General features: G+C 35.5%; 1 protein-coding gene across 2 annotated transcripts in view; it reads left to right on the top strand.

Annotated features, from left to right (window-relative positions):
• Window positions 1-21,499, top strand: part of DNAJC10 (DnaJ heat shock protein family (Hsp40) member C10) — a 56,681-nt gene that overhangs the window by 20,062 nt on the left and 15,120 nt on the right. For both annotated transcript variants that reach the window (XM_058440453.1, XM_032755217.2), the window contains 11 exons: window positions 2,440-2,529; window positions 3,380-3,493; window positions 5,735-5,849; window positions 9,804-9,931; window positions 10,216-10,332; window positions 13,158-13,259; window positions 14,795-14,950; window positions 16,175-16,308; window positions 17,303-17,356; window positions 17,621-17,768; window positions 21,322-21,441. In XM_058440453.1, the coding sequence (XP_058296436.1) occupies window positions 2,440-2,529; window positions 3,380-3,493; window positions 5,735-5,849; window positions 9,804-9,931; window positions 10,216-10,332; window positions 13,158-13,259; window positions 14,795-14,950; window positions 16,175-16,308; window positions 17,303-17,356; window positions 17,621-17,768; window positions 21,322-21,441 (1,278 nt within the window). The remainder of the gene's footprint in view (window positions 1-2,439; window positions 2,530-3,379; window positions 3,494-5,734; window positions 5,850-9,803; window positions 9,932-10,215; window positions 10,333-13,157; window positions 13,260-14,794; window positions 14,951-16,174; window positions 16,309-17,302; window positions 17,357-17,620; window positions 17,769-21,321; window positions 21,442-21,499) is intronic.

The raw sequence follows: 21,499 nt of genomic DNA, 5'->3' as shown, positions 1-21,499 counted from the left end.
TGTGTTTATACACATCAAATGGATGGATGGATACAGATATGTAATTTTTCATAAATGGGATCATATAGTAGATTCTACTTTGTAATCTAGTTTTTTCACTCAGTGTATCAGGAAAATACTTTCTTATTTAAAAAATGTACATTTTATATGCATACTTTATTATTTTGTAAATGAATATGTATACATTATCCTTGAAGTAATTAATGATCCCTGGATGGTAAGTCACTGATTAGAAGTGACATACTTAGTTTAATGAGTTCTTTCTTGGTGTGTGTTTCTACTTTCTCAAGATGATAAGCAATGTTGTAATGAGCAATCTTTATCTTTATCCTTGTGCACTTTTTCAGTTATCTGTTTAGAATGGAAGCACTGTGGCCATTTTAAACTCAATTGGTATTGCCAGATTGCCCTCCGGAAAAGTCGTACTTGTTTATTCTGTGCCATCAGTCCACAAGGATTGCCTACACGCTGTCCAACAATAGAGCCTCTTGCCTTGAGTATTATAATCTCTGGGCTTCATGATAGAAAATTACAAGGTCAAAGGCTGTCTGAGACAGGAAACAGAAATGAGTGACTCTGGAAATGTAATAACGGAGTGGTGAATTAAACACTACTTGACCCTCCCCAAAAGCATTCAGGTTTTTTTGTTTGTTTGTTTTTTTGTTTTTGAGATGGAGTTTTGCCCTGTCGGCCAGGCTGGAGTGCAGTGGCGCGGTCTCTGCTCACTGCAGGCTCCACCTCCTGGGTTCACACCATTCTCCTGCCTCAGCCTCCCGAGTAGCTGGGACTACAGGTGCACGCCGCCATGCCCAGCTAATTTTTTGTATTTTTAGTAGAGATGGGGTTTCACCCTGTTAGCCAGGATGGTTTCGATCTCCTGACCTTGTGATCCACCGACCTCGGCCTCCCAAAGTGCTGGGATTACAAGCGTGAGCCACTGCGCCCGGCCGCATTCAGGTTTTAAAAAGTATAAAACAGTATGCCAGCTAAATATATCTGGAAGGTGGAATTCAGAGGCTATATAAGACAGCAATCGTTTATAGGTGTAACTAACAAATTCTCTAACAGAAACAGGTTTATAATGAGATTCTAGTAGATTAATCACTGCAAGTTTATATGGGCTGTGTAATAGGCATTTTAGTAGAAGTCTTCATAGTGAATAGGACTAAAGTGAATAAGATGTAGAACTGAGGCGTGAAAGATTTGTTTTGGCATTTTAAGCTCTTTGATAGCAGGAACTATTTCATATAGACCTCTAAGAATGTTTATGCTATATATATATATACACACACACATATGTGTATATATGTATATATGTATATTATATACATTATAATATACATATATACACATATGTGTGTGTGTGTGTATATATATATAGCATATATATATGTATGTATATTTTTTTTAGTTTTAAGAAAAGAATCTTAGGAAAAAAACCTGAATTTTTATTCTTATGTTGTACCTATTATTTTTAGCCATATGTTTGTTCTCATGTCTAGCATGATTAAGCTGTGGATTCCATGATTGTTCGTACAAGTTTTTAGTGAATTTTAGATCTTTCAAGTAATACTTAAACTGTTAAACATAGATGGTTCGTAATTAAAGACATATATTAAACTGTTTTGTCAACTTCCATATACATTTTCTTGATGTAACCATTGCTGCATTCTTTATAATAACAGCTGCTTCATTGAGAGAATCAGACCAGCAGAGAGAGTTATATGACAAAGTATGCTGAGGATAAAATATTGACAGAAATAAAAAAGATTTGTTAGAAAGGCCTTTTATACTCATTTGTGTTTTAAATAAGAGACTCAGGCCGAAAACAAGTTTAAGATAAGATCTGTATCATTATATTTTACTCTAAAAACTCCTAAATGGTTTGGTTTTTAGATGAAAACCTCTATAATGAGCAATAAGTCCATTCCAATTTTGCACTTCTAAATTCCTCTTAATTAATCTTAATTATTGGTTGGGGAATGAAGTGTCTTTGATAGTCTATTATTCTTCCTTCTAGTGTTATAAAAATTCTTAAGTGAATGTGTAAAACATTGACATTCTGTAAAACATGGTTAGCATTAAAATTAAGCTAAACATAATGTGGTTTTTCTTGATGATTGGGAGGTCACTCAGGATTATTCTGAGGATTTTTATAGAATACACATCATAGTTAATTAAAAATTCCAGTTAATGCAACACCTTATAATGGAATTTATTGTATATCACTATTTAAGAAACAGCTTAGTTATATAATATTTTTGATAATTGCCAAAATACACTTTTTTTTGAAAAAAGACATTTGGAATTGTTTGAAAAACTATTTACCTTCTATAATCGTTTTCCTAAAAATACTACATTGGAAATTGAAAAAACGAAAGATATCAAATATAATGAATATTTATTCAAAAAGATTACAATGTGATTTTCTTTTTCTAGTTTCTTAACTCATTGGATGCTAAAGAAATATATTTGGAAGTAATACGTAATCTTCCAGATTTTGAGCTACTTTCGGCAAACACACTAGAGGTAATGTTTTTATTAATAATGATAAGTAGCAATGAATGTTTGTAACATTTCAAGTCTTAACATTTTAAAATCGGCATTTGTTTTATTCATCTCTAGAGAGAATTGAAAGTAGCAGTTTCAAAGGATTATGTATTAGTCAGTTGTAGGTTAAATTCTAATTGGAGATCTGGTGTTGCTAATTCAGGATGGATCTGTAGTTCTGGAAAACCTACTCAGTCCTGAAGGTGGGCTTCAAAAGGAACATCAGAAAAGGCAGAATTTTAATCAGAGCAACTTTCGATCTCATTCGTAACTTTTTGTTCTTGCTTACAGAACGGATTATATTGATTACTAAGAAGAAGTATTCAGTTTATGGATAGAATGCTGAGAAATATTGCTTATGGTAGAATCAGTTTTTTTCTATTAGGTTGGTGCAAAAGTAATTGCAGTTTTTGCCATTTGAAAGTAGTGGCAAAAACCAGTTACTTTTGCACAAAACGAAATACTTCCTAACCACAGATCTTTTGAAGTCTGTATCACTACCAGATCTTATCTGCTAAGCCTGAAAAAGCTGACAACTTTGCCAACCAACTTTTTAGCTATATGCTCTTAAAATCATGTATTTGTTTTTGGCAGTCATCTACTTTAAGATTTTATAATTTAGTGACTAACCCTCCTGTAATATTTGTTTATTTTACGTAGTATTATTCTAAGTAAACTACAAAATAAGAGAATGAGTGGGTCCGAATTTTAGACAGTATTTTGAAATAATGGGTAGGGGAGTTAAAACTAACTTTAAGTCATAGAAATGAAGATTAGAACCCTTAGAATTTCCCATCTCTGACATTTCCTTTTCTTTATCACTTTTAAGGATCGTTTGGCTCATCATAGGTGGCTCTTATTTTTTCATTTTGGAAAAAATGAAAATTCAAATGATCCTGAGTTGAAAAAACTAAAAACTCTACTTAAAAATGATCATATTCAAGTAAGAAAAATGTATTCTGCCTAGCCTTCTGCTGGTGTACTTTGTTGTTAATTTAATACATATAATTAAATTTTAAATAACATAAAAACTCTTATTTGAAATTATAAGAAGCCTATAAGTGCTTTTAGTCTTGGTTTGTGCTTTCTTTTCCTCTTTTTCATTAAAAGTTTATATGTTATCTGAAAGTGGTTAATTTTCATTTATTTTGGCATTTGATAAACCTGTATCATACAATTTTTCTGGAATGCATACTGTAAGAGGTTATCTTTCCATTTTTTAAATTCTTATTTCTTTATATAAGTAATTCTTGGTCATTGTTTAAAAATCAGAACAATAAATAAGTATAAAAATAAAGCAATTATCTAAAAAAATCACCCATACTCTTAACATTGTTCATAACCCTGCTGTGTATTTACTCTACATAACCATTTAAACATTTTGTGAGTGCCCATATGCATATGTACGCATATGTGTGTGTGTGCACATGCATACATATTGTAACGGCCATTGTAATAGACGTACACATGTAAATTTATATGTCTGTGTTTTAATCAAAATGGATTCCCTATATGCTTTTTTTAAACTTTTGTCATACAACAATATCATAAACTTTTTCACAGACCTGTAAAAATGCATATATATTTATATGGATGTAAAATCTCTATATCCATGTGCACATGTATATCCTCCTTATTCCCTAAAGGCTACATAGTGGCTTACTATATGGTTATGCCATAATTGGAAATCCTCTCTTACTGATTTTATGTTGTTTCCTTTATTTTTTATATCAAATGATGCAGAACTTGTCTTTAGTATGGGAAATTTTCTTTTCTTTTCTTTTTCTTTTGAGACAGAGTCATTCTGTCACCTAGGCTGGAGTGCAGTGGCGTGCTCTTGACTCACTGCAACCTCAGCCTCACGGGTTCAAGTGATTCCGGGTTCCAGTGATTCCCTCCTGAGTAGCTGGGACTACAGGCACATGCCACCAAGTCCGGCTAATTTTTGTACTTTTAATAGAGACTGGGTTTCTCCATGTTGGCCAAGCTGGCCTCGAACTCCTGACCTCAGGTGATCCGCCCACCTCAGCCTCCCAAAGTGCTGGGATTACAGGCATGAGCCACTACACCTAGCCATATGGGAAATTTTCAACTCAAGGTTATGTTTTCTCAAATGGCTTTTATTCTCATTACTAGAGTCCTCCAGAAAGTTTTATCAGTTTATAATCTCACTGACAGCACGTGAGTGGCCATTTCTCCATGCTGTGCCTACCATGGTTCTATCGTTCTTTATAATCTTCACAATTCCATAGGCCACAAGTGATATGTTAACAATATTTACTTTCATTTAATTGCTTTCAACTGGTTGGGGGAAAATACTTTTTCATGATTATTAACAAATCATAATTGTTCTCTAGTTAATTTTCTCTTTATATCTGTGGCCCATTTTCTTTTTTCTGATGGGATGTTTGTCCAGCTTTTTCTTTCTGTATTTCTTTTTTTTTCAATACAATGTAGTGTCACTCTGTCAGCCAGGCTGGAGTGCAGTGGTGTGATCTCTGCTCACTGCAACCTCCGCCCCCCAGATTCAAGCAGTTCTCCTGCCTCAGCCTCCCAAGTAGCTGGGACTACAGGTGTGTGCCACCACGCCTGGCTAATTTTTGTATTTTTAGTAGAGATGTGGTTTCACCATATTGGTCAGGCTGATCTCAAACTCCTGACCTCAGGCGATTCAGCTACCTCAGCCTCCCCAAGTGCTGGGATTATAGTCATGAGCCAATGCACCTGGCCCATCTTGTTTCTTAATGAATCTTCTGTCTTAAATGCCACAGATTTGTTCCCGGTTTATCATTTGGCTGTTGTGCTTATGCTTTTCTTTTTCACGCTGTTTGAAAACATCACTTTTTTCTTCATTATTTCTGCTTCTGAAAGTGATCTCTTCTCTATCTCAAGATTATATAAACATTCTCTACATCTTCAAAAAGTAGGTTTCTGAAATAACTTCATATTTTCTTGGGAATTCCTCAGGTTTTTTTTAACACTCTAGGAAGCATTTTTTGACTAAATTGAGTCTTAGTATTAAATGTAAATGAATTATTTCTGTGTCATATTTTCATAGCCTATTAGCTTCTGTTTAAAAACTGTGTCGTTAGGGCAATGCCATTTTTGGATTATCATGAATATTTACAAATCAAATGGGTAAGACAGTATTTTTATCAAATTTGACCTTTTTTTTCTCCTTTAGGTTGGCAGGTTTGACTGTTCCACTGCACCAGACATCTGTAGTAATCTGTATGTTTTTCAGCCGTCTCTAGCAGTATTTAAAGGACAAGGAACCACAGAATACGAAATTCATCATGGTAAGAATGGAAAAAATGATAAAAAACTTAGCTTCATTTTCAAATAGAAGTTTTCTAATTGTGCTTTTTAAACTTATTTTGTATGGACATGCTTATTGTAAATAACTTTTCTCAGTAAATATGAGGACAGATATTTTGAATTATATGTAGTCATTTTATTCTCTTTACCCTTCTTTTTAACATAAATGCCTTTTCTCTATTCAGTATTTTGATCAGGGTTTCTGGTGATAAGTCAAGCTAGTGAGAAATTTAAGTCCTGCTTGTTCGCAAAAGTAAGCAACACCTGCAGTTTATATTCCAGCTTGCCATGTGTATCATCTCAGCCATTATAGGCAATTTCCAGACACTCTTGATTTTTCTCCCACTAGACTTCCAGACTTCTCCATTAACTGCCTTGTTATCTTTCTTGCATTTATAATTTTATTTCAGCTTATTTGGGACTTTAGCTCTGCATTCATGTGAGTGCAGTCTCAATTCCAAGAGTTTGGACTACAGCAGAGTCCTTGTCCTGAAAGAGGTCAAATATAGCAAAAGAAACACACAGACTACCAACTACCATACAGTTAAGTGAATAACAGATACCGATGAAATGCCCATTAGCACCTAGCACTGCTTTCAGTGTTGAGGATATAAATTTGTAAGACATGAACTCCTTCAAGAAGTTTAAAATAGTGTAGTAGGGAATGGAGGAGGGAGATCCATAAAAAAACATAAAAAATACTTTAATGGTCATTGTATATTAACTACAACAAGATCAAATAGACTTCTGCATAGTAGAGGTCAAGAAGTGGTGTTTGAATTGAGCATGAAGTGCTCAATTTCCCCAAGCAACTATAGGGGAGAAAGAAGTGAGACCTCTAGGCTGGAGGAACTTTGTAAGCAAAGGCTTGGGGTAAGATAACCCTCACAGTAACTACTGTTTATTCACTGCTGTCTACAAGTCAGACATTCTGCCAAAAGCCTTGCATACCTGATTCGTTTTTATCTTTACAACAGCCCAGTGAAGGAGAAAATGGAGACTCAGAAAGGTTAAGTAACCTGCCCTATGACAGACAGCTAGAAACTAGCCATGGTAGATTTTGAATCCAAATTTGTCTGACTCCAAAACCTAGGCTTATAGCCATTAAACTATACGATGCACTAAAAGTGCTAGAAATGACTAAGTTTTAATAATGGAATGATACTCTTTTTTATCTCTGAAGTAGTTCTCAGACCCCCCCTCTTCTCTGCGCTTACTGCTTTGTTTCAGGCCCATCATCTCCTTCATCTATTATAATATTATCCTCTGGGAGGATTGCTTATCTCCTAGGCCTTCTTCCTTAAAATCGATTCCTTGTTTTGTTAGCAGTTATTATCCATTCTTGTGTCACTTTTCTGCCTTGACTTTCCTTATTTCTTATAGCATAAGCTTCAGATTCCTTAGCATAGAAGCAATAATCTTGTCTGTTTTGCTCACTGCTCTATCTCCAGCACCTAGAATGGTGCCTGGCACATAGTAAGAACTCAGGAAATGTTAAGTGGATAGGGTATGTTCAAAGTCTGACTCTGCCAGTTTTTCCAGTCTTAATTCCCACTGCTGCCCCTCCAGATAGTCTTAGCTCCAGCTACCTTTGGATCTTTGTGAATGCCATGTTCTTTTACTCCTCCATGCCTTCACACGATTTTTCCTCCTGCATTGTAATCACTCCTTCCTGTTCCACAGAATATTTAGCAAACTCCAAATTGCCTTTCAAAACTTAAAGCAGCTTCTTCCCTGGGAAATATATTATGAATCTCCAAGCACTTCCTTTTATGTGCTCTTACTAACTTTGTAATAGAACTTACATTGTTCTTTGGATTAAAATAGTTATTGAGCATCTGCATGTACCAGGTACAGTACTGAGGAATAGGAAAAAATGTGAACTATACTTAGTAATCTCTAATACAAAGAGCATTGTGGACTATTAGGGAAAACAGACAAGTAAATGGACAAATTTTTATTTTTTATTTTTTTATGGACAAATTTTTAAAAATGTTTGCAGTGGAGAGTATTTATTGTCTATTGCTTAGTAGTAAATTACCCCAAAACTCGGTGGTTTAAAACAAACATGTATTAATTCACAGTTTTTGGTGGTCAGGAATCTGAGAAAAGTTTAGCTGGGTAGTTCCAGACACGGATTTTCTCATGAGGTTGCATTCAAAATATGCAAGGGCTATGGTCATCCGAAGGCTAGACTGGCTACAGGGTCTGGTTCCAAGCTTACACCTGTGATTGTCAGGAGGCCTCTTATGTCAGGAGGCCTAAGTTCCTCACTGGCTGTTGGCAGAGGCTTCAGTTCCTCCTCATGTGGGCCTTTGTAGGGCTGCTCTCAATATGGTAGCTAGCTTCTCTGATAGTAACAGAGATGAAGAGAAGTAGATTTGTAAAAGACCAAGAATGCAAAATCAGTACTACTTGGTGACTGTTGAGATGTGTGGGAGGTCAAGAGAGAGACAGAGTTAAGAATAATACCTATGTTTCTGACTTGACGAAATTGCAGTTGAGTGATTGTATCGTTCAATGTAAGTGGACTGTGGTAGCAATGTAGAAAATGGATTAGTTAAGGAAGGCTGGGTGAAGAAACACTACTTAGGTTATTGCAGAAGGCCAGACTGAGTTCAGGCAGTAGCAATGGGTTGGAAATGGTAAGAGATGGAATGGATAGAATTATTATGATACAGGGCAGAGAAAGAAGTCAAGGCTCACTCTGGGGAATTATATTTAGGCACCTAGTGGATAATTATGTTATTGCCAAGATAAGGATGGTGAGAAAAGGAGCAGGTTTGGAGGAAAATAACACAGCCTCAATTTGAATATATTGCCATGTGTCAATGACAGAGACATCTTCTGAGAAATGTGTCATTAGGTGATTTCATTGTTGTGCAAACATCAGAGAGTGTACTTAAAAACAAAACTAGATGGTGTAGTCCACTACACATCTAGGCTATACAGTATAGCCTGTTGCTCCTAGGCTACATCTGTACAATGTGTTACAATGTACTGAATACCATAAGCAACTGTAACACAGCAGTAAGAGTTTGTGTATCTAAATGTATCTAAACATAGAAAAGGGGTAATGTGTTGTACTACAGAGTTACAACAGCAGCACCATCACTGAGACATAGGAATTTTTCATCTTCATTATAATGTTATGGGACCCCATCGTATATGTGGTCTACCATTGCCTGAAATATCATTTTGCAGGACCGTATTGTGTTTGACGTGTGTACGTGATATCCAAGTACAGTTTTTCACTGGGCAATTGGTAATATGGGTTTTGAATTCTTAAGAGAAGTCTAGGTTGTAGAAAACGATTTAGGAGTTAGGCCATAGTAATCACCGAAGTAAGCATAAATAATTTAAAGAACCCTATAAAAAGTCATTATTCTACCTCTGAAGATGAGGGAACATTTCAAAGAGATTTTGACTTTTTGAGACGGAGTCTCACTCTGTCACCAGGCTGGAGTGCAGTGGTGAGATCACTGCTCACTGCAACCTCCACCTTCCAGGTTCAAGCAATTCTCCTGCCTCAGCCTCCCGAGTAGCTGGGATTACAGGTGCGTGCCACCATGCCCAGCTAATTTTTTGTATTTTTAGTAGAGGCGGGGTTTCACCATGTTGGCCAGGATGGTCTTGATCTCTTGACCTCGTGATCCGTCCACCTCGGCCTCCCAAAGCGCTGGGATTACAGGCGTGAGCCACCTCACCTGGTCAATTTTGACATTTTTAACTAGTCCAGGAAACAGAAGAGTGTGCAAGAAAAGGGTGCTCCTATCAGAGCTAAGCCCTGTATAGTATACAGAACACTAAAACCTCACCAAAATCAATTTGTTCATAATTTATCTTCTTTAGTATTTTGAGTATTAAAACTTTGAAATGTCTCTGCATACAAAAAGCAGAATTTGGATTTTAATTTCTCTCATTCACTTTGAAAGGAAAGAAGATTCTATATGATATACTTGCCTTTGCCAAAGAAAGTGTGAATTCTCATGTTACCACGCTTGGACCTCAAAATTTTCCTGCCAATGACAAAGAACCATGGCTTGTTGATTTCTTTGCCCCTGTAAGTTATTTTTATCTGTCAAATTCTAACATTGTCAGATTTTCTCCTTTTACGGCAAAAAGACATTTTCTAGATAACTTTGAATCATTAGTACAAGAACTGTGTCATTCCATTATGGCCACTAATGCATATTGCTTTTAAATGAGTGCTAATGTAATTACTCCTCCAGGGAAGGTTTGCCACTAAATACGGTTTGTTTTACTTAGCATATTACTTGTTGCAGAAATGATGGGGGGTTTTTTTGTGTCATTTGGCTCGGTGCTTATGAATATTTTCTTTCCTAGTGGTGTCCACCATGTCGAGCTTTACTACCAGAGTTACGAAGAGCATCAAATCTTCTTTATGGTCAGCTTAAGTTTGGTACACTAGATTGTACAGTTCATGAGGGACTCTGTAACATGGTAAGGCGAAGTATCAAAAATTATTCTAATTAATTTTATAAAATGGAGACATTTTGGCTGTTTATTAAAACACTAAAATAACTTAGAAATAATACATCTTCTATTTAGACTAGTAACAAATTATTTAAACAAATAATTTTTTTAGAAAATGGTATCGAATATGATTGGATTAAACCATGAATAGCTAATCAGTGGATTGAATGTAAATAAGGTCTTATTTATCAAACTCGGGCAACTGTTTTCATTAACTTGATAAAATGCTTATATGATTTTCCAATTATTTAAGATCGTTATATTTCTTTAATATTCTTGACTTTTTTTTTTTTTTTATAATTTTTTTCCTTTGGCTTTCCTCATACTTCTAAATATATTTGCTGGAAAGAAGTTAAAACAATGAACAAGCCTTTTGAAATCTTTGTTTAAATGAAAATATTTTCTCAGGTAAATATTCACTCCTCAGTTGCAAGAAGAACTAAAAATTATATACCGTAGAATGAAAGTACGTAATATCACCTATAAAATACTCTTGGCAAAAAAAAAAAAAAAAAAAAAAAATCAATCCTATAGTAGATCTATCTCCAGATCTATTAGTCTTTAGGAAATTGAATGACAAGGGAATGTATTAAGTGACACCATGGATATGAAATCTGCACTTCCCAGTAGGGGAGAACTTTACAGGACAAACACCCAGTTTATTGGCCAAATACATTGTATATAGTGGAGGAGAGATTAAAAAGACTTAAAAGACTATCAGTCAAATATAACATTTAGACTTTGTTTGGATGCAGTTTAAACAAACCAAGTGCAAAGAAAGAGATAATTGGGGAAATGTGAACACTGACAAGATATCTGATGATTTCAGGTAATTATTGTTAGTTTTTGACAACAAAATGATACTGTGGTTGTATGGAGGGGAGTCCTTATATTTTAAATATACTGAAATATTTGTGGATGAAATTATAGATCATCTGAAATTTGCTTTAAAATAATCTTGGGGGTAGACTAGAAAGGAAGTATAAGTGAAATAAAAGTAGCCACGAGTCAGTGATTATTGTAGCTATATGAATACATGAGAGTTTGTTGCTGTCTACTTTTGTGAATGTTTTAAATAACTCATAAAAAACAAAATGTTTTTAAAAAACATAGATGGAGAAAAGATAAAGGGAAAAAAGAAATGGGAAGAGGAAGGAAAACAAAAGAAAGCCATACATTTTTGGAACATCATAGAAGTTTAAGCTAGCAGCAGTGGCACATGCCTGTAGAAATTTCATTAAAATACATTTTTATAAAAGGAAATAAATAAGCCCTTTGGTTTTGAATATTTTCTCTGTAACTTTGAAAGAAATGCCAACCAAAGATACAAAAAAAAAAAAAATTGATGTGATAAACAATAATTATCTTAATTTTAATTTCTTTAGGTTTTTTTTGAGATGGAGTCTCACTCTGTTGCCCAGGCTGGAGTGCAGTGGCACCATCTCGGCTCACTGCAAGCTCCACCCCCCAGGTTCATGCCATTCTCCTCCCTCAGCCTCCCGAGTAGCTGGTATTACAGGCACCCGCCACCACGCCTGGCTAATTTTTTGTATTTTTAGTAGAGACGGGGTTTTACAGTGTTAGCCAGGATGGTCTTGATCTCCTGACCTTGTGATCCTCCCACCTCGGCCTCCCAAAGTGCTGGATTACAGGCGTGAGCCACTGCGCCCAGCCAATTTCTTTAGTTTTTCTACTTTTCATCTTAGCTCATTCAACATATGTGAGTTCAGTGTAAGGGTTTAAAACTATGATATCCGATTTACCTGGAATAGAGGCCAAGATTCACTACTCACCAATTAGTTGCCACTCACCAATTGGTTGACCTTGACCAAGTTACTTAGCCTCTCAGTAACTTAGTTTCCTAATTTATGCAATGGGTTTTATAATTTTAGCAACTAAGTATAATTGTTGTGAAGAATAAATGAGAAACTACATGTTAAATGCTAAAATAATGCTCAACACATAGTTAAATTTTAGCTGTAATTGCTTTGTCAGTCAGTGAATTATTTGAATTTGCACACATTTTTCAAGACTAATATAAATGTTTTCATTGTTTTTTCAAAAATTATTTTTGAATCCTGGTCAAAGATTCCAATTTGCTAATGAGTACTTAAAACTTTTAAGAGTGCAAAGTTCAGCTACAGCAAATCCACAGACAAGGATCTCTATAACTTTTTAAAAAATAAAAATAAAAGCTTTAGAGAGATGCTTCCTGGGCTGGTGCCCATTTTTATTCTGAGAAGGAAATTAAGCATTTCCTACTATAAAGGCTATCTTGAAGAAAGAATAAAAAGAGATTACATTCATAGGGCATGATTCATATTTCTTTAACCTAAAATATAATTGTGTACCCCCTAATTATTTGTGTCTTTATTCTTGCTGTTTTATTTCCTGATCATCATCTATTTCTAGAAAAAGTATTTATTATGGTTTAAAAAAAAGACTTAAGCTAGAGATATAGCCTATTCTTTATAGCCTCTTCTTACCTTGGTTCAGGAGAGTAAAAAGGGACCATTCGTGTAATTACCCCTGCCGATTTCTCAATGTTTCAATCCCTATGGTTTTCATGGCTAATGGAGCAGCTATAAATAAGGATAAGGTATTCATCAGTATTTATCAGTATTCATCGCTATGAGTCCTTTGCTAAATTTGGTGAGACTAAAATTTTTGTCACCAGAAATTTAGAAATGGGTTTTTAAAATCTTGTTCTTGTTACTTAAAGGCAAACTTGTTATAAATTTGTAACAGGTGAAATCTATAAAATCTTTAATTTGTATTCTCCTTCCTATCAGTATAACATTCAGGCTTATCCAACAACAGTAGTATTCAACCAGTCCAACATTCATGAGTATGAAGGACATCACTCTGCTGAACAAATCTTGGAGTTCATAGAGGTATTTCAAATTATAGACTATATGGCTAGAAATTTGTCTGTTTATATGTAAATCCTGTATGAATATTTCATATTGTTTAATAGGATTTATTCTTTTCATGGCCAAACTATTTTCTTCTTTCTTTCTTTCTTTTTTTTTTTTTTTTTTTGAGACGGAGTCTGTCTCTGTCGCCCAGGCTGGAGTGCAGTGGCGCAATCTCGGCTCACTGCAAGCTCCGCCTCCCGGGTTCACGCCATTCTCCTCCCTCAACCTCCCGAGTAGCTGGGACTCCAGGTGCACGCCACTGCGCCCGGCTAATTTTTTGTATTTTTAGTAGAGACGGAGTTTCACTGTGTTAGCCAGGATGGTCTTGATCTCCTCACCTCATGATCCACCCGCCTCGGCCTCCCAAAGTGCTGGGATTACAGGCGTGAGCCACCGTGCCCGGCCCCAAACTCTTTTCTGACAAAATGATTTTTAAAGAATTTTTCTAATGTTTTACTCTTATTATATACTTGTCTGTAAACTCAAAGTAAATCTGTGTTTTATTTGTTACCTGGTATGTACAGTGCCTTATAAACAATGGACACAATTATTTATTGAACATATGCAATATATTTTCACCTTGTCACCCCTTTGCACTGTTTTCTCTGAAAACAAGTGTCTGGCATCTACAGCATCTTTTTTTTTTTTTTTTTTTTCCTCAGTAACACTCTTGATTGAAATACTTACAGGGACCTCCTAGAAAAAAAAATGAAAATTTCTCGTTTATTATTATCCGTTTGATGACCCTCCAACCCTGTGCTACTCATCTGTTCCTCCTCCTCTAACGTAATGTTTTGTGTTGTTTTCCCAGTGAAGCTAGCCTCTTCATCAGTATTACCTGATTGTTGTAGGCTGAAGCTTTGTTAAAATATCATTTGGAACAAAGAATCTGTAGAAAGGTGTAGTATCTCCAGTCAGAATGTCAGAAAAATGAGGTAGTAGGCTTTCCATTAGTAATCAAAGAATCATTTCCAAACCAGTCATTCTTGGTTCTAGAACAGAACTTTATGGCCTCTGTTGACATCCAGGCAGCCCTTGAAACTCTTGTATTATCCACGCAGAAACTTAAAGTTGCCTCTTTTCCCTGCCTGTTATGATTTTAGTGATACATAGAGATAAAGGATAAATAGACCTTGATTTTTTACAAAACTGATGAGCAAAATCCAAACTTAAAAAATCTAAGTTAGGTTTATTTTCATTTTTTAAGATAATTCACATTGGATTTCTTTTAGCTATCCTTAAGCATCTTTTGGTTTCTCAAAAATGGGAACTTTCTAAAGGACATACACAGATTGAGCACCCCTAATCCAAAAATCTTAAATCTGAAATGCTCCAAAGTCTGAATTTCATCTTCATTCCCAAGATATATGCAAATATTCCAAAATTCAAAATTCACAATACTTCCAAGTACTTTGGGTAAGAGATACTCAACCTGTACCAACAATTTGCCAGGAATATATGAACAGCTATGCTTTATATATATGTTATAATGGAAGCTATATTCTCTTCAGGATCTTATGAATCCTTCAGTGGTCTCCCTTACACCCGCCACCTTCAACGAACTAGTTACACAAAGAAAACACAACGAAGTCTGGATGGTTGATTTCTATTCTCCGTGGTGTCATCCTTGTCAAGTCTTAATGCCAGAATGGAAAAGAATGGCCCGGGTATAGTAAAAATCGTTTATTTTAAATCTTAACATTTACTAAGAATGTTTATTTAACAGAATCATTTTGAAACTGATGTGAATGAACCCACAACTAAATTATTACTTAATAACAGTACTGATCATACCACTTTGATTCCAGCTCTGTTTCTGTCTGGTGTGTGAATGGTATAGCCTACCCTTTTTGTGTGTATAGCATCTGGTACACTTTTATTTTTTGGTTGGGTAGGGGGGACAGAGTCTCGCTCTGGAGTGCAGTGGCGCAATCTCAGCTCACTGCAACCTCAGCCACCCTAGTAGCTGGGATTACAGGCATGTGCCACCACGCCTAGCTAATGTTTGTATTTTTAGTAGAAACAGGGTTTTGCCATGTTGGCCAGGCTGGTCTTGAACTCCCGGCCTCAAGTAATCTGCCCACCTCTGCCTTTCAAAGTGCTGGGATTACAAACATGAGCCTCCGTGACCTGTATATCCAGTACTTTTGACTAAACTGTTGCCAACAACAACCCAAAAATTTACCTCGTATTTGTTTCAATTTTTTCTAATTTTTTTTCTGCTTTATTTTTAGAGCTTAAAAATATCATTTCCTGACATACTGTAGGACTTAAAAGTAAGAAAAAAAAGCTTTCAGCATGTGTATTTAGAAAATTTCCTGAAAATAGGCACCATGTTTTAAGTTGTAGAAGATTGGAAACAAATCACTTAAATACCAGAATGGAAAATGCAATTTCTACTTCACATTTATTTACAAGATAAAAAACTAAATCTGAGTTAAAGTGATTTCTAGTATCTTAACATTTAGGATTACATATTTTTGTGCTCTTTTCAATTAAATTTTTAAGTTCAGGTGTGAGTCAGTATAACACATTAGACACCTACAATGCTTGTTTTCATTGGAAAGAATAATTCTTTGAAATATTGCAAAGACTTTCATTAGTTTCTAGCACTTTGAATTTTAGAAGTACATAGTTTTTTCTCATGTAACAGATAAATGAAGTAAATTGTTTAATCTGCAATAATTTTAGTAAGTACTTAATTACAAAATTAGATTACAAATTCATTAGTATAAATGGTCTATTATATGTTAAACCCTTATCCATTTTTATTGGGTGAAAGTCACTGATAAATAATATAACAACTATTTCACTGTAATAATATAATGCTTATTTCTTTATTGCAAACATATGTAAAAAGTTATGGAGGTAATCCGTTTTTTCTTTTACAGACATTAACTGGACTGATCAATGTGGGCAGTATAGATTGCCAACAATATCATTCTTTTTGTGCCCAGGAAAACGTTCAAAGATACCCTGAGATAAGATTTTTTCCCCCAAAATCAAATAAAGCTTATCAGTATCAGTAAGTATTCTCTCATATTTGAAGACATTTATTATAATTATTTAATTATACACTTAACAGTTAAGTTACCTGAACAAAATAAAAGTTAACCCAACAAATATTTGTTGGGAGCCCACTACGTAAAGATAGTGTGTTAATGAACATTTCAGAAGATGAAAAGAGAGTATTGAACAGTCTCACTGTGCATAAAGCTTATAGTCTAGACAAAAAGATAAGGAAAGGAAGAGCTAACATTTATTAAGTCCTTATTTGGTTTCAGGTACTATGTTAGATACTTTACTCACCTTATTTCCAATACTCAACATATGCTCTGTGAACTAGGAATTACTACCCTTCCTACTATTACCGAGAAGTAAACTGATTTTCAGACCTTAGAATCCAAGGTCTAGGAGTTATCTACGGCTTAGATAACTTCCCCAAGTCACACAGCTGCTAAGCTGAAGTTGAGATTTGAACCCAAGTCTGTCTCAGCACCCTTGCTGTTTCCAAAACACCACGTGGTATTTCAGGTAGAAAACTCAAATGTAAGGTACATATGATGAATGTTACTAAACAAGTAAAAATGAACCATGGATTTCAAGGGAGGAAAGGGTCACAACTATGAGGAAATTATGAAAGACTGCATTTTGTAGGTAGTTTTTGACATGTGTCTTTAAAAATGGGTAGGAATTTGACAGTAATAACTTGAATAAAGATTCAGAAACTAAAACCCTCGGACATTCTGAGTTTTGGAATTCCCGTAGGTCTACAGGAGATGTCCAGTAGACAGCTAGACATTCTGGGCTGTCTGGGGCACAAAGATACCAAGACTAGAGAAAAATACATTTGTGAGGCCTTATAACCAGAATTTGTAGCTAGGTATATCTGAGAAGAGAGATACCAGATGAAATCAATCGATATAACTTATTTTTTAAATTGCTACAATAAGATTGTTTTCTGAATACATCCAATAATAGAGAATCCTATTTACAACTAACATCTTTTCTTCTCTCAGCAGTTACAATGGTTGGAATAGGGATGCTTATTCCCTGAGAATCTGGGGTCTAGGGTGAGTAATTAAAATATATATCATTGTATAAAATAGATTCAAAGCCATTTACCCCCCTTTTATTTCAATAGTTAAATTTACTGTGGGTTAAGGTTCTAGCATTTTAAATTACTTAGTAAAGGATTATATTAACCAAGATAGTACTGTACTTTATTACATTGCCATTCCTTGACATCATTTTTAACTTAGAAAGTATTACAATATTATTACATTTTATATGTTTGGTTTTGTATAATGAAAACTGATTTTGATCCTTTGCCACAGACTTTTACCTCAAGTATCCACAGATCTAACACCTCAGACTTTCAGTGAAAAAGTTCTACAAGGGAAAAATCATTGGGTGATTGATTTCTATGCTCCTTGGTGTGGACCTTGCCAGAATTTTGCTCCAGAATTTGAGCTCTTGGCTAGGGTAAGTCATACCTGTCTTAAATAAGTTGTAGCCATATTCGTGTTTTAGTAATTAGATGAAACATTGTAAATATATAATTTTTAGGTTTTTTTTTAAATGTTTCCTCTGAATTTAAAAATAGCTATATTTCTATGACTGTAATCATTGTAGTAATTTCCTCTTTGTTAAAGCTTTTAGCTAACATCTTCTCTATCTTGGTAGACATCATCATCTACTAGCCATAAAAGTCAGAAACTTCTCTTTCTTCTCCCTCTTGTCTACTTTCTCCTCCCCACCCCAGTACTCTGCCCTCCAGGCAGTTACTAGATTCTGTCAGTTTTGTCTCCTAAATGTCTTTCAAATGTCATTTCTTATTCATCTCTACTGCTAACCTGTTTCTTCAACCCTTTATCATCTCTTGTCTAGACTTAACCATATTTGCCTTTTAAGTACAGTCTTCCCTTGGTATACTCAGGGGATTGGTTCCAGGAACCCCCATTCCATACCAAAATCTGTGCAGCTCAGGCCTCACAGTGGGCCCTCTGTATGCAGGGTTTCACATCCTATAAATATTCTGTTTTCCATCTGCAATTGCTTGAAAAAAAAAATCCCCAGTTCAAGCAGTTCAACACAGTTCAAGCCTTTGTTGTTCAAGAGTCAGCTATGGTATCATACTGTCTACCTTTGTCAGTGCTGCCCTGGTGATCTTCTAAAATATTTCCCTCTCTGACTTACTAAGTTTCTTAATATGCATACATTGACTTCAGGTGTCTGATATGAGCTCTATCTCTATTGTCCACCTCACACCTTAGATTCCAGTGTAACAGAGTACTCCAGGTTCTCTGAACATGTGTCCTTATTTACATGCCGCTCCCTGTCTCTAAAATGCTTTGTCCTTGGTCATCTCTATTTTTTCTCCTCTTCCTACAAAACTCAGCTCTGATGGCACTGCTCTATGCTCTGCCCTTCTCAGTTAGTGTCACCTGGATATGTTATCAAGTGTACTGATACAGTGCATATTGATTCTTTATTTATTATTACTTGAAAGACATTTAATTTGACCAGAAATAAAAGGAGCTGGATACCAATGGAAATACTTAGTTGTAGCAATTTTGGGTTTTGGTTGGTTGGTTGGTTTTGTTTTTTTTTTTTTTCGGTATAGCATTGTCCATCTTCCTTTGTAAATGGCTGTCTCTTCCTGAGGGCAAAGTCCATGTTTTATTTATTATTATATCCCCAGGGCCTAACTCAGTAAATGCTTATATAAAATTAAACTGAATACATACCCTCAATGCAGTCTGGGTTTTTGGTGTTTCTTTCTGTCATAACAGTCTTAATTAGTGACCTAATCCAGATTGATAGCTTTCTTGCCTCCATAACTCAAGGAACTCTTGCCACTAGTGTTGGTATAAAACACTAAACTAGAATGAGAAAGTCAGCTCCAGTTCTACCAGTTCACACTAAAGCTTAGCATCCCAGGCCGTGGGAATTTTTTAGCAGAGGGATTTTAAAGGTCTTACTAGCTATAAAAGATTATTTTTGTTATTAGCTGGTGCATCAGATAAGAAGTTTATTCTTTCCATTTATTCTAATCTTCTTATGCTTCCTTCTGTAATAATTCTGCTTTACTCCATTTCTCATGTACTAAATACTTAGTTATAAACTTTGTAATGCAACTCTGTATTGTATCTAGTAGAAAATTATTAAACATGAAAAAGACCACTCATTCAACAAATTTTAAGTACTAAGTGAAAAGCAATTATTATAAGTAGTAGGGCCATATAACTCCACATGAAAGAAAAGGAAGATGAAAAGAAAGAAATTCCATGTCTTTAAGGAGATTTTAATCTAGTGGAAAGAGAAAATGGAAATAAATATAAGTAATACAAGATAATTGCTACAGTAAAATTAGAATGAAGCTGGAACATGGGCAGAAGGGTGTCAGTGATGCCAGAGAAGGATGTTTAGAGCACCAAAAACAGTATGGTGCCATCTCATAAGTAATTGGAAATACAAGTAAGCAAATATACAAACATTTTGTAAATGACATAGAAACTTACGAAAATAACATTTCTACATTTTTCTTTCAGTACGCAAGTGTGTGTGTGTGTGTGTGTGTGTGTGTGTGTGTGTCTGCCTACATGTTTGTGCCCTAACACAAGTTAGTCTGCATATTAGTAAACCTCTGCCTTGGGGACGAAACTAGAGGCAACAAAGATATTTTAATTGTCCTGAAATGAGAGGTGAAAACTTTAATCAGGATTAAGGGAGTGGTGATAGAAGTGGACAAATACAAAAGAGAGATAAGAATAAATAGGATTGAATGTGATAGATGAAGGATAGAGAGGAGTCTAGATGAGCCTAATTTCTGGCTCGAACTGAATGAATAGGACAGGAGGAAGAGTGGGTTCAGGGGACATGCTGTGTTTGGGTGCTTATGCGGCATTCACCCAAAGCAGGCCAATGCGTGGTTAGATATGAAATCGAAGAGAGTGATTGGGGTACATCGGCATATAGATACGTAAAACCACCTTGGGCAGCTGTTCACAGTGAAAAGATTGTTGATCAAAGATGGAACTCTCATTGGATATTATAACTTGAGGGGCAGGTAAAGGAGATCCTCATGCTAGAAAAAGGAAGAACACTCAGAGGGGTAAGAAAGCCGAGAGAGAGTAGTGATAAATGCTAAAAAAGAAATAAGAAAGGGGTGGTCAGCCTCGCACAGTCCGAGATTGTTAAGCAGATTACTTCCATCAGTATTGAGCCAGGAGTTGAGGTGGAAGTCACCATTGCAGATGCTTAAGTCAACTATTTTAATAAATTGATTACCAATTGTTTTTTTTTTAAAAAAAAAAAAAAAAGGAGTGGTCAGCAGTAAACATCAGTTGTGTGATAAGAAGATCAAAAAGTGCCCAGTTTGGTCAAGCGGTCACTGGTGAACTTACAGCAGTTTCAGTGGAGGGAGCAGTAAGCACAGAAGACAGACTAAAATGTTGCCAAATAAGCAGACAATGGGAAGCAGTGAAACAGTAGACTGCTGCTCAGGAAAAAAAAAAAAAAAAAAAAGGAGAGAGAGCGTGAGAAGCACGATGGAAGAGGAACCGTAATCCAGGAAGGAATCCTTTTGTGATTATATACATCTTCACTGGAGAATATGTGTTCTGACAGGGAGGGACTGGAGAATACAGATGGAGTAAATCAGCCTTCACAAGACAAAGAGTGCCCCAAGAGTCCTACCACAGCACACCCCCTGTGAAAGGAGAAAAAGATAGAAACAGAAACATGTTTATGGTATGATGTGCCAGTTGTGGGTGGCAGGAAGAAGTTGAGACATTGCAGGATAAAGCCGCTCAGTTTTCTTGAGGCAAAGGAGGATTTATTTGCTGTTGGAGAGGTGGTGCTAGGTGAATAGGAGCTTAAAGGGATAATGTGGAAATAATCTTGTTTGAGTAGGAAGAACTAAAGTTTTTTAAATAAATTCTTAGATTCAAAATGTTTTATATCCTATTGCTTTGTTGTTGCCAAAATAGTTTATGCCAAACAGAAAATGGCAAACTGTATTTTTCTTTTTCAGATGATTAAAGGAAAAGTGAAAGCTGGAAAAGTAGACTGTCAGGCTTATGCTCAGACATGCCAGAAAGCTGGGATCAGGGCCTATCCAACTGTTAAATTTTATTTCTACGAAAGAGCAAAGGTATGTCCAGACTTTCATCTGTTCCTTCCCTTAGTAGGCCAAGCTCAAAAGATGTGTT

The sequence above is a fragment of the Hylobates moloch genome, unplaced genomic scaffold (genome assembly GCF_009828535.3).
Source record: "Hylobates moloch isolate HMO894 unplaced genomic scaffold, HMol_V3 SCAFFOLD_1, whole genome shotgun sequence".
NCBI classification, from domain to species: domain Eukaryota; kingdom Metazoa; phylum Chordata; class Mammalia; order Primates; family Hylobatidae; genus Hylobates; species Hylobates moloch.
Note: the sequence above shows the minus strand (reverse complement) of the source record. Positions and strands in the feature narration are given on the sequence as shown.